The sequence below is a fragment of the Papio anubis genome, chromosome 12 (genome assembly GCF_008728515.1).
Source record: "Papio anubis isolate 15944 chromosome 12, Panubis1.0, whole genome shotgun sequence".
NCBI lineage: Eukaryota > Metazoa > Chordata > Mammalia > Primates > Cercopithecidae > Papio > Papio anubis.
The window spans coordinates 17062836-17075536 of record NC_044987.1 but is presented as its reverse complement, the minus strand read 5'-3'; the positions used below and the strand labels follow the sequence as shown (position 1 = coordinate 17075536).

General features: G+C 52.1%; 1 protein-coding gene across 1 annotated transcript in view; it reads right to left on the bottom strand.

Annotated features, from left to right (window-relative positions):
* Positions 1 to 12701, bottom strand: part of DSCAML1 (DS cell adhesion molecule like 1) — a 364654-nt gene that overhangs the window by 44489 nt on the left and 307464 nt on the right. The window contains exons 12-14 of the mRNA XM_021926590.2: positions 9673 to 9872; positions 9034 to 9130; positions 8313 to 8441 (exon numbers count right to left, since the gene is read on the bottom strand). Of these exons, the coding sequence (XP_021782282.1) occupies positions 8313 to 8441; positions 9034 to 9130; positions 9673 to 9872 (426 nt within the window). The remainder of the gene's footprint in view (positions 1 to 8312; positions 8442 to 9033; positions 9131 to 9672; positions 9873 to 12701) is intronic.

Below are 12701 nucleotides of genomic sequence, written 5' to 3'. Positions count from 1 at the left end.
TTAATTTGGATGCCCCGAGGGGTCCAGCTCACACAGACTGCAGAGAGCGCACAGGCCTGAACAACTTCACAGAAGGTGCAAGGGGTCTGTCTCATGCAGCTCCAGCTTGGGAGAAGCCTGACTCTCCTCTGCCACTGGCCAGCCTGTAAGCTCAAACTTCAGGCAGAGGTCAGACGAGACGTTCCCCAAGGTCCCTGCCAAGATCAACATCTGCTTGCTATCCTTGAGGGTCTGACTGACCAGTGCCCTTCTTCCTGGGTCTCTCCTCACATCGGTGACCTGGTCTAATGGTGACACCCCCTATTTACCCAGTGGCCCCCATGTGAAGCAGGAGGCTAAGTCTCCTCTCCCTTTCTCCTCCTTTTGTGTGTGCTTCTGTATTTCTTTTCCTTGTGCACTTGTGAGGTGATGAACTTGAGTGTTATACGTCGGGGTTGAGGGGGACAGGCCAAGTACCAGAGTCCCCAGCCCAAACCCTACCCTCTTTCCTTCATCAACAGGGGGATGGTTTCTGAGTCATTAGGGTTGGGGGCCGCCAAAGAGATTAACATGTTCACGATTTATCCAGGGAGACTGGTAGTCTATCTCAGGGCTGATGTTTAGCAAAATTGTAGGAAGTAGAAAATACCAGATAAATGCCATTCAGGTGTGACTAAACAGTGCCTAGACCGATACTGTGACGATGAACACCCTGCATCTCCAGAGGAATCCAGTCATTTGTTCAATATATGTTTGCTGCGCACCTATTAGGGGTCTCCAGAGGAAATGGAAGGGGTTGCAATTAAAAATGCCTCAGCTAGGACCTTCCACACCCGGGATTCTTAACCAAATAACTGTTTTTGCACCTTACTTTGAAAAGAAAAAAAGGCAAAGCCCAAGGAAACAAGCTGACAGCAGGGCTGAAAAATGTTCCCAGGGCAAGTCCAGATGTCACTATTCCGTCTAATTTTCTATGCCTTAAAATCCACAGAAGAGTATCATGAAAAATTCTCCATAGAAAAGATTAAGTTGTATTCACCACAGTTTAAATTCTAAATCAGGAAAGGAGGCTAGCACATTCTAGAAAGACTAAAAAAAGTTTTTTTGGTTAAAACTAATGCCTGATAGGCCGGGTGCAGTGGCTGATGCCTGTAATCCCAGCACTTTGGGAGGCCGAGGCGGGTGGATCATTTGAGGTCAGGAGTTTGAGACCAGCTGGGACAATATGGTGAAACCCTGTCTCTCCTAAAAATACAGAAATTAGCTGGGCGTGGTGGTGGGTGTCTGTAGTCCCAGCTCCTCAGGAGGCTGAGACAGGAGAATTGCTTGAATCCGGGAGGCGGAGGTTGCAGTGAGCCGAGATCGTGCCACTATACTCTACCCTGGGCAACAGAACAAGACTCCATCTCAAAAATGAAAAACAACAACAACAACAAAACAAAACAAAACAAAAAAAATCTAATGCCTGATAAATCAGAACTGGTTCACCAGAAGACACTGTCCCAGGCCCCCAATTTCTGGTTAGTTGAGATCTTTTTTTTTTTTTTTTTTGAGACAGAGTCTCGCTTAGTCGCCCAGGCTGGAGTGCAGTGGCGCGATCTCGGCTCACTGCAAGCTCCGCCTCCCGGGTTCACGCCATTCTCCTGCCTCAGCCTCCTGAGTAGCTGGGACTACAGGCGCCCGCCGCCTCGCCCGGCTAATTTTTTGCATTTTTAGTAGAGACGGGGTTTCACCGTGTTAGCCAGGATGGTCTCGATCTCCTGACCTCGTGATCCGCCCGCCTCGGCCTCCCAAAGTGCTGGGATTACAGGCGTGAGCCACCGCGCCCGGCCTAGTTGAGATCTTGATGGTTTGCATAACACCACTTATAGCTGCTCAGGCTTAGCATCTGTGAAGGGCACCGGCCCAGCTCCCCATCTGTAGTTTTGCATTTAATTCTTTGGTTTCATGAGCCAAAGAAACAAAATGGCAGGCAGTTGCTGCTCAAAAACTCGTTGTATTTTAAAACACCCTAACTACAGGAGGGTCATTTTGTGGCTGGCAGGTTAAGCTGGAATTGCAAATATGCAGGCTCCTACCTGCTGTGGGCACTGGCTTGTGGGTTTGGGACAGAACAGGCTAGTCATGTAGAGGCAGGTGCTCCCTTCTCTCTGTGGCATCCTGGGAGCTGGCACCAGCTCGTAAATCACATCTGATGTGCCCATGTTTGTAGGAGAGGGAGAGGGAGCACAAGTCAGTGCATTCATTTTTGATGAGTGCAGGCAGAGGGAGGAGACTGGGGCGGTGTGTCTGGAGAAGAGGCGCTAATATTTACCGAGCACCTGTGGTGTGCCAGGTGCAGCATCGGGCAATTTAAATGCTCACCATTTACTCCTCACATCTTCCTGCGGCATCAGTGCTCCATCTCCACAGCAGAGGTGACCCTCGCGGCACCAAACCCAATTTCCCACTTGGTTTCTTGGGTGTGTTCAACACTTGGACCTCTCTTCCTTCAGGAAACACTCTCCCCTTGGCTTCCTAATAAAACACTCTCTGGCCTTTTGCTTATCTCTGGGGCCAGTTTCTCTCTGTCTCTGTGCAGATGCATCCTCCTCTACCCTACCAGGAATGGTTTGAGTTCTTCAAGGCTCCACCCGAGGCTTCCTTCTCTCTTGCCATGCACTTTCGCCAACCATGCATTTGATTTTCATCTCTGCACAGATACCTCCCAGATTAATATCCAGCCTGGGCCTCTCCTTCAGACTCCAGACCTTATAGCCAGCTTTTTAGTTGACGGCTTATCTTGGATGTTTCATAGATACCTCAAACTCAACCTGTCCAAGACCGAACTCCTGACCATACACCCTGTTTACCCAGCAACTTCCTGGATTCCATCTCGAATGGCACCACCATTATTAATTTCTTCACTCTTCCTTCTCTCTCTCTCCCTATCAAGTGGGATAACTTTTGTGTTCTGTGTCGTTCTTGAATCCTCCCACTTCCCTCCCTCTCCATTGCTACCTCAGGCTCAGCCACCGTCATCCCTCCTTAGACCAGGGAAATGGCCTGTTCCCTAGCCCTCCACGTGCTCAGCGCACCCTGTTTCTTTCATCTGTTCTCCACACTGCAGCCATCATCCACTCTACAAATACAATCGAGCTCCTCTTACAGACGAGCATTCCATCTTGGCCCTGAGAGTGGCCTTCTCAAAACACAAATCTGTTACTGCCATTCCCTTATATAAAATTCTTCAATAGTTGTTCCTTGTTCTCAGGATAAAGGTAAAATCTCACAACCTGACCAAGGCCCTGCAACATGTGGCTCCTGCTCACCTCCCAAGCCTTATCTTTTTCTGTTCTTCTCCTCTGAACCCTTCCAGCATTTAGAGCCCCTCCTCAGTCCACAGTATCTTCTTTCAAGGGTTCACTGTTTGGTGGTAACTGCCCAAGGAGATGCTAAGCTCCCTGCAGTCAGGAGCCATGTCTAAAACTTTGGTCCTCTCCCCAATTTCACATGTGTTGGGCCCTTAAAATGTGCTGTTGAGTTTAAACCAGAGCCACTGTTTTTCCCCTTTATTTGGGACTTGGAGTTCCTCTGCACTCTGTGGCCACAGTGTACTCTTTGCCAATCCCCTCCTTGCCTTGCTCAGCTGCAAATCACAGGAAGGTTGGGCGGGGGAGTGTCCCGGAGAACAACTCCTTTTTTTTCTGCTTTTGCCGCCCATAGTTTGCAGGTGGATTTGACCTTGTGTTCCCAAACCATCTTTGGTGTTAGCACAAAATAGCTCCCTCTCCACAACCTTTCCAGGCTAATGCACCAGAGTCAGATCTGGAGGTCTCTGGCTGATCTGCTAAACTTGATCACTGTCGTCTCCCTGACCCTGAATAGCTGAGACCAGGGGCCCTATTTTCTTCCTTTTCCTTTTCAGTTCTTGGAGTACTGAGCTGGCTTTGGTGAATGTTGTCTCTTTTAATATTCCCTTTCATATGAGCCTGGCTCACCCAGATTAACATATTTCATTAAGGGCTCTCTCTCCCTTTCTTCATCAAAGGGTTTATGATGCAAAATATTCTTCTGAAAATACGGAAGCGGCTGGGGAGATGTCAGTGCCTTCTGCTCTGTGGGCTGCTTGCTGAGAGGGGACTGGGAATCTTTGGTTTTTCAGGAGATACATTCACTGTAGAGGGGACGCAGCTTGGAGAAAAGCCACATCTGGAGCGTTTAGCTGCCTGGGCTCAGGAAGCACATCCATTCTGCATCTCTAATTTTCTCCTTGGATCACGCCTTTGAGACCCCCATGACAATCTCTTCACAGCATGGAGAAGAGGCTTCCTGCGTCACAACGACAGCTCATGACATCCCAATACCAGTCCCTCTGACAGCCACACTCCAGCTCCCACAGAACACCATGCCACACCAGGCCAGCTCATCCCATGGTGGCCGGCACAGCCCCTACACCAGCTTGTGCTATGAGGCTGGTGTAGGGGAGGGCCATCCTCAAAGAACCCATCCTTGCTCTGTGCTTGGTGAACAGGGGTGAAATGTGGTGTCTGCATTTTTAAATCTGCACAGTGCCATCTGATAGATTTGTGTGGATGGTGCTATTTATCATTTGGCATTCATGTATTATTACTCTGCTGCCTGGGGCCAGGAGAAGTCAGCATGAGTGGGATGGCTTAGAAAGGGCAGACTTGGTAATTTCTCTTGGAAAATTAGCATGATGAGCAATATGGCAGGAATCCTGGCAAAGGCACAGTTGGGGCAAAGAAGGTCGGGAGCCGATGGTCAGGACCTGGGATGGGTGTGGCCTGGGGCAGGGGGAAGGGGAGAGGGGAAGCAGAGACACAGGACAGGGACCTGTGGGAGGTTACCATGTGCCAGGCTGGGTGCTAGGCACCTCCATGTACGTCATCACCCTCCCCAAATCCTCACAGCCACGCTGAGAATGAAATGTTACTGTCTCCATTTTATACATAAGGAGATGCCCCAAGATGTCAAGTGCTCACTAAAGATCATGCAGCTCTGACACTTGGTCTGCCCAAGTCTTCAGCTTTGTCAATGGTTCTTGTTCCACTAGTCCACAGGTGCAGGAAGCTGTCCTTAGACACACACACACACAAACACACACGCGTGTGCACACCCCCTCCTTTCTTTGAGTCATCCTCTGTTCCCTTGGATACCTTTTCCAGTTCTCACCTAATACAGTTTGTGGCGTATTACACTTGATTGGATAGTGCTTTGTAATGGTTCTGAAAGTGTGTGTGTGTGTGTGTGTGTGTGTGTGTGTATGTGTGTATGTGTATATTCTCACTCCAACTGCATTGTAAGCTCCAAGGGCAACATTCTGTCTCCTATTTCTTTTTCTTTCTCTACCACATGGCTGGTGCATGATTCTGCAAAAAAATATTGGCACTCAGTACATGTGGCTGACTGACAGACACATATATTTTAGACTGCAAGTCCCACAGGACTATAAATTGCTGCACGAGGTATTTGAGTTAGAAGAGACAGAGGAACTTACATTTATTAAAAGTTTGCTCTAGCCCCATGCTATCATAGATGCGTTCTCTCTAATCCTCTAAACAATCCCATGAGGTAGGCATCACCGCCCCCGCTTCACAGATGGGGAAGCTGTGCCATGCCCAGGGTCTCTGCCTGCCTCCAATGATAGCACACTGCAGTTTTCATGGCACTCCTGTTCCTAAATGCCAGGATGTGACAGATGCCTGTCTGGGTGGGCTGTGCTGGAGCCATCCCACCCAAAGGTGTGGAAAGGACCGGCTGCCTTCTCAGTGCCCTGGGTCCTGTGACTTAGTTCTTTAAGAGTGCAAAGCCCTCGTGGTAGGCAGAGACTGAAGTTGAGCTTTCATCATCCGTCCCTCTACCCTCCCCACCCATCCTGGCGTTCCTAGCTGGGGTGGTCTGCTGCAATTCCTCATCCTGCAGGGAGCCAGAAGGGGAAGACATGGATGTGCTCTAAGAATAGCATCTTCCCTTTCCACCTTGCCTTCTGCCTTGCTCTCCAGATGTGTGATGTTCTCCACGTCACCCCTGCTGAGTGGTGCCCCAGGAGAGGCTCCCACACATTAGAGACTGGTCACTGGATGGGCAACGGGCATCAGGGCAGCCTGAGGGAGAAGGAACAGGGGGAGGGGCGCGAGCGACAGCCCAGGCATCCACCTCCCATTCCAGATGTGCGCCGGCAGGGAGGCGGTGTGCAATGCCATGTGGGATGTCACCCTCTGGATCCAGCCCTTCCTGTTTCCTCCTGGGTGGCCTGTGTCCAATCTCAGGGAGCCCTGAGATGTGACATGGACACAGTCAGCCCTTCTGTCCCCTTTGCCTCATCACATTTCCCCAGCTGCAGGGCTGCAATGGCCTCCTTTCTTTTCTCCTGGATATCAATTTCTTCCACTCACATTCATTCTTCTAAGGCACTATGTTTGCTCAAGTCTCCCCCGGGAGCTCAGACATTGTTAGTGGCTCTCAATGACCTTCCCCAGCAAAGTGAAAGCTCAACCCAGATGCCTCCCTCCCAACCTGGCCCCAAAGCACCTTTGTAGATTTATTGCCCATGAATTGCATCTATGAGCCCTGTGCTAGATCATAGGCCACTTCCCGGTGTACATTGCACCCTCACTTGGTCTCTGTCCTTCACTTTCTCAAGATCTTGGCCTGTTGCCTTTTAGTACCCAAGACCCATCTCAGTGCAGCATCTACAGGGGACCAGACAGATGCCTTCCTAGACAACCCCTCTTGGCTCAAGCCCCTCCTTAGATCTGCGGCCCTCCTGCACTCAGGTTGAACTCCTGGGTGGCTGACCGCAACTAGACCAGAAGCGTCTGAGAATAGGGTTTGTCTTTGTAGACATGTGTATCAAAGATGACTGGCCCAGGGCCCGGCCCCAGACACAGTGGCTTCTCAAGTGGTGAATGCAGCTCAGAGATTCGCTTTCACATGTCCCACTTCAACTCACTCGCCAACGCTTGCTGAGCATCTACCATGTGGCCGGGCCCTGCGCCGGGTGCTGGAAATGCAAAGGGAACAGGACTTGGCCAATCGAGAGGAGAGGACAGCCGGCCAGCCAATGGCCGCTGCCGTGCTAAGTGGGAGAAGAAGGGTCTGGAAGCTTCAGGAGAAAACGAAACCTTCCATCTAAGCAAGGACCCACAAGAGGAGTTGAGCTGGTGGGGGAAGGAGACTGAGGAAGATTGAGTCATCTAGACTCTACTCTTTTCTATGCTTTATTTGTAATTAATTTAATTTGTAATTATTTTGAGGAGTGAATACAGGCTTATGGTATCAAATTCAAAAGGTACAAAGGATCCAGAGTGAGACATCTGCTTTCTTCTCACCCTGCTGTGAAGCCACTCAGGTGCACTCTGTTCCCCACTGAGGCCCCTCCTTGCCATTCCTGCCACCTGACCATGGGACCTATGACAGTGTCCCCAGATGCAGGATGCTCATGGCGCCCCACAGTGCCTCACAGTGGCAGGGCAGCTGCACAGCAGCCAGCTGGGGTCTGAGAGGAGGGCTCTGGGAAGGGCTATTTTTTTTTTTTTTTTTTTTGAGATAGACTCTCCCCCTGTTGCCTAGGCTGGAGTGCAATGGCACAATCTCAGTTCACTGCAACCTCCGCCTCCCGGGTTCAAGCAATTCTCCTGCCTCAGCCTTCTGAGTAACTGGGATTACAGGGGCGTGCCACCATGCCTGGCTAATTTTTATATTTTTAGTAGAGATGGAGTTTCACCATGTTGACCAGACTGGTCTCGAACTCCTGACCTCAGGTGATCCACTTGTGTCAGCCTCCCAAAGTGTTGGGATTACAGGCGTGAGCCACTGCGCCCAGCTGGGAAGGGCTCTTAGAGGAAATTTAGGTCCAAGCTTTTCCAGGGTCTCCTATCCCCCCATGACCCACTTGTGGGGACCATTCTTAGGACCAGCTCTCTGATCTCCAATCATCCTCTTCACCCCAGACCAGGAGCACCCATATGACCTGGCCAAACCCATGATGCTTCTGATGCCAGAGACAGCCCACAGCCCTGGGTTCAGTGCCCTTACACGGCTTCAAATCGGACCACCCTTGGGAACCCTGGCCCAGGGACAGTCCTGGAAAGGAGCTGACATCACTACCCATCAACTGGGGGTCTCCATCTTCCACCTGGACTCCTAGCCCGGCCAGTGTCCCTCCCTTCAGAAGCCACAGCGGCTTGTGCACTGGTGGGTGCTTGTGTGTCTGGCTTGGATGGGCAGCCCTGAGGCTCAGGGGCTGTCCCCCTAGAGGGCACAGGCAGGGCACATGGCACAAGGGGCCATGGCAGGCCACGCTGTCACCCTCCTGGTCCAGCACCTACCTGATTTGTTCTTATATTCGATGTCGAAGCCTGTGATGATGCTGTTCCCGTCGAATCGCTGGGTCCAGCGCAGGTTCATGCTCCGGGCCTTCACCTCCCGGATCTCCAGCTCTGGGGGGTCGGGGGGCTCTGGAGTGTGGCAGGGGAGGGGAGGGAAGTGAGGAGGGCAGCAGGGAGCTTGGCCTCCTGCTTGGCCCTGGGGGTTGGCATCGCCTGGGTCTTGCCAAGGACTCTGGCACCCTAGGGTTTGAGCAGGGTGGGAGCTGGAGGAGGCCAGCAGTTGGGCTCAGAGGCTGAGGAGGTCTGGCTTGCTCTCCTATCTTGCTACCATCTTGTTCTTGGCTTGGGAGAGGGCTGACTCTTCTGCAGGGATTCCTGTTAGCTGATGGCATTTTTCGCCTTCCCTTTCCCAGCTTGACTTTCCCTTCCCACACCTGCTGCAGGGGCCTGGACCCAGGAACCTGACTCCTCCACCCCTCCCCAGAAGGGGCAGTGGAATCAATAGCAGCTGTAGCCATTGCAAACTTTTGCTGTCTAAGTCCCTGGAAAGGTCTTATTTCCCTACCCTGGGCAGGTGGAGGGAGGCTTTTCCCCAGAAGGCAGTTTCCTGTCATCCTCCACCATGGTGTAGGCTGTGGCCCCTGCTCTTTGAGGTGGAGTTAGCAGTGGGCCCCTGGGCCCTGGGGAGGTGGGATGGGAAGGGCGGGGCAGGTGAAGGTACCTTGTACAGTGAGTTGGATCAAGCCCCGGTCCTCCCCATACGAGTTGATGGCATGGCAGCTGAAGAACACAGAGTCCCCACGGTCAGCGGGCTTGAGCTGGGAGACCACCAGCAGGGGAAGGAGAGGGAGGAAACAAGGAGAGTCTTTTAGAGCTGGTCAGCTGAAGGGGCCACTCCAGGGCTATCAGCAAGGCCCTCTTGTTCTGGGAGGGGGACCCACAGGGGTTTTGCAAAGGTCTTCTCTTCCCAGGGACTTCCAAAGATGGAAGTATGGAGGGCTTCATACAGGGAGGAGACACCAGAGGGAGGGAGGGAGGGAGGGGCTGAGGAGTCCTAGGGGAGTGGGAGGGGCTGAGGGGTCCCAAAAGGGAGAATGGAGCCCCCGGGGGTTCCAGAAAAGAAGGCGAGACTGAGGAAACCACATTTGATTGCTGTGGGGTTGTCAGAAAGGAGATACAGTGAAGTTCTGAGACAGATTCCTGGATGGAGAGGGAAATAAGTGGGAAAGGGGAGGTACATTTTTGGGATGTGGGGAGGGCTCCCAGGCTCCCCATTTGCCTCTCGAATGCAGATGTGATAGTTGTGGGCTCCCCACTCTCTGAGAGTCGGGGTCCCCCAGGACTGGGGTGGGGCACTCACCTTCAGCGTGGAGACGACCTCATCACCATTGTCTTTGGTGGCGATGGCGTACCGCATGACACGGTCAGGGTCGATGACCGTGTCCCCCTTCTCCCAGCGGATGATGATGGGCCGCTCACCCCGTGCTGTGCAGTTCAGCTCCTTCGCATGGCCCTTGATGGCGATGGTGGTGTTGGGGTGGGAAGTAATCATGGCCGGGACTGGGGGGCGGAGGTGGAGGAGGCCCCGTGAGGGTTGTGAGGTCAGCCTGGAGGAGGCATGCGTGCCCTGCACAGAAGCCCCCGCCCCAGCCGTCCCTCCCCCAGGAGAGGCTCCAATAAAGGAGTACAGGGAACTCCACTGGCCTGTCCCTTCTCCCACACCCATCCATGACTGGGACAGCCTCCCTCTTCACCAGGGGTCCCCACATTCCTCCTCTGGGGAGGCAGTGGACCGGGCTCAGAATGCTTTTACAGGTATGCCATACATAGAACTGTGAAGGAAACCAGTTATATTGAAATATGGTTATGCAAATATTGAAAACACGAACAAGCAAACCTTCGATATTGTATATCACATATCAGTATGTGTTCTTTACTACTCTTTACAAAATAAGATCCAGCGGTAGCTCGTATAATTGCTGTCTTGTATTACCATGATCCTGTAATAGTGCTGCGTATAAGTGATATTTTGAGATATCTGCAATCACTGTGATGTGATGGGAGCATATCTGAGGATTTCTGCTGGTGACAGTCACAGGGGCTGCTCTTGCTGCGCTTTGTCGCTTATGTTCAAAATGGAAGGAAATACTAAATTTCAGTGAGAAGTTAGTGAAAAAATGTGGTTTTCTCTCCACCCACATTCATGGGTCCCCCTGAATCAGATCTACAGAGCTTCTAGCGGCCTCTGGACCCCAGGTTAGGAAGCCTTCTTGAAAACACCAAGACTCTGCTTTTTCTCTATGGCTAAGGCTTGTTCATCTCCCTCCTGTTCTTTCAAACAAGATACAAAGGAAAACCCTGGACACCACCACAATAAACATCCACAAGCAGTGCTAACAGGACTGAGAAAATCACCAGCAAACAACCAGGGCCCAGGCTGGTCATCAGGAACCCGCCCCCCACACCCCTGTCCCTACTGCCCAGACAAGAAGCCTGTCAATCACTGGCCCCTCCTCTGGGCCTGAGCACGTGTGGCAGCAGCAGCAGGAGGGGAGGGGCAGGGGAAAGACGGTCTCAGCTGCAGCGAAACCCTGTCCCCTTTCTTCTCCACCCAACTCAACGAACACACATGGGGCACTTATGCCATCATGAGGCCTCGTGCCAGGCTGGGGGGTACACATGACAATGAGACAGGGTCCTCGCCTCCGGAGGGAGGGGAAGACAGATACCTGCACCGACAACATGAACTGGAGGAAAATCTGATGAGTGTGTCATCCAAGGGTTAGGAGACATTAACTTTGACTGAGGGGCATCAGGGAAAGCACAGTCCATCCATTCAGCAAGGATTTATTAAGACCTACTACGTGCCAAGTCTTGTCTTGGGTTCTGGAGCTGACAGTAAATAGGACAAACATGGTGTGATCTCATGTTTGAAACTCCTATGATCTCAGGGAGTTTCACTCTAGTGATGAGAACAGACAAGACTAGCAATTTCAGTGAAGAGTGGTGAGTCCTATGCGGGGAGAAATGCACAGCCCCTGACCCGGCAAGACTTAAATGGGGAGAACAGAGGGAAGGGCGCCCAGGCAGGGGAATGTGCTTGAGCCAAGGCTCCAAGGCAGACATAGGCGGGGCATGTCCCAGGAAGGTCAGTGATTTGGTGCTGCTGGAGACTATCCTCGTCCTTTTCTTCTTTGGGAAAATTTGCCTTCCAGTGGCTCTTGTCTCAGGAGGGGTGCCCAGGAACCATCCTGGAGTATACAAATGGGGAGGGGCTGTCATTGGCTGCAAGAATCAGAAACCCCCCACCCCCACCCCCATTCAGGGGAATACCTCTTGTCACAACAGAGACTAGCTCACCCTATCCTGGTCACTGGCCTGCTTTGGGCAATCGTGCAAAAACGGGCTTTGTCTTATCTGTTCTCAAAACCCAGTTCCCTGCCCACCCGCTTCGCCCTGTCTCCCCACCGCCCCCGCACTGTGTCTCTGCTCCATTTCGACAGCTGGCCCTTTCTCCTCCTTCCTTCCGGGTATTCTCAGGGTTTCTCTCTCCCCCAGTTTTAAAGGCCTGCTCAGACAAAGTTCTTCCCAGCAAACTCTCCAGGGACATCTGACTTTTATGGACAAATAGGCCTTTGAAGAAATGAGGGGAGCCACAGAGCTGCCGTGGTGCCATCTGACACCAGTCCGTGGGCGAGGAGATGTCTGGGACAGGAGCAGGGGGGATGAAGGGAGGTTTCTGGCTCCCTGAAGTCACACCATACAGCAAGCCACCTCCTCTGCTGCCTTGTCATGCGGGACTTGATGCTGATGACAGCCCTGGCCCCCAGGCCCCCGCACCAGCCTTTCAGCACATTCCCCAGCCCCAGCTCATCAAATAATGAAGCAGATAAATTTTATAATGCACGGCATTACACTAGGATATACCATAAAATGCGAAAGACAAATAACGAGGTGCAAGTTATAATGAAGAAAAAGCCTGCAGTCAGAGACATCCGAGTATGAATTATTGACTAAGGTTTTACACTCTCAAGGATGTGCGGAGGAATATTTTTCCATCAAAGATTTGCATAATTCACTCGTATAAACCTGGGTGGAATATAGAGTAAGATTTTACATCAACAAGTCGGGCCTTGCATTGCAGATACCTCCATTTTTACTGGAGGATTGAGATGCTTGGGTGTTGGGGAGGCTCGTAAGGGGACAGGGGACTGGGCCCTGGGTCCCCCATGGGTCGGGCCCTGAGGCCTCCTTCCTGGGGAGGAATCCTATTCCTGAGAGGTTGCTGCTGAAGCCACAGAGAAGCAGGGGAACAGAGTGTGTGTGTGTGTGTGTGCGCGCGCGCGCGCACGTGTGTGTGTGCGTGTTTGTGTGTGTGTGCGTGTGTTT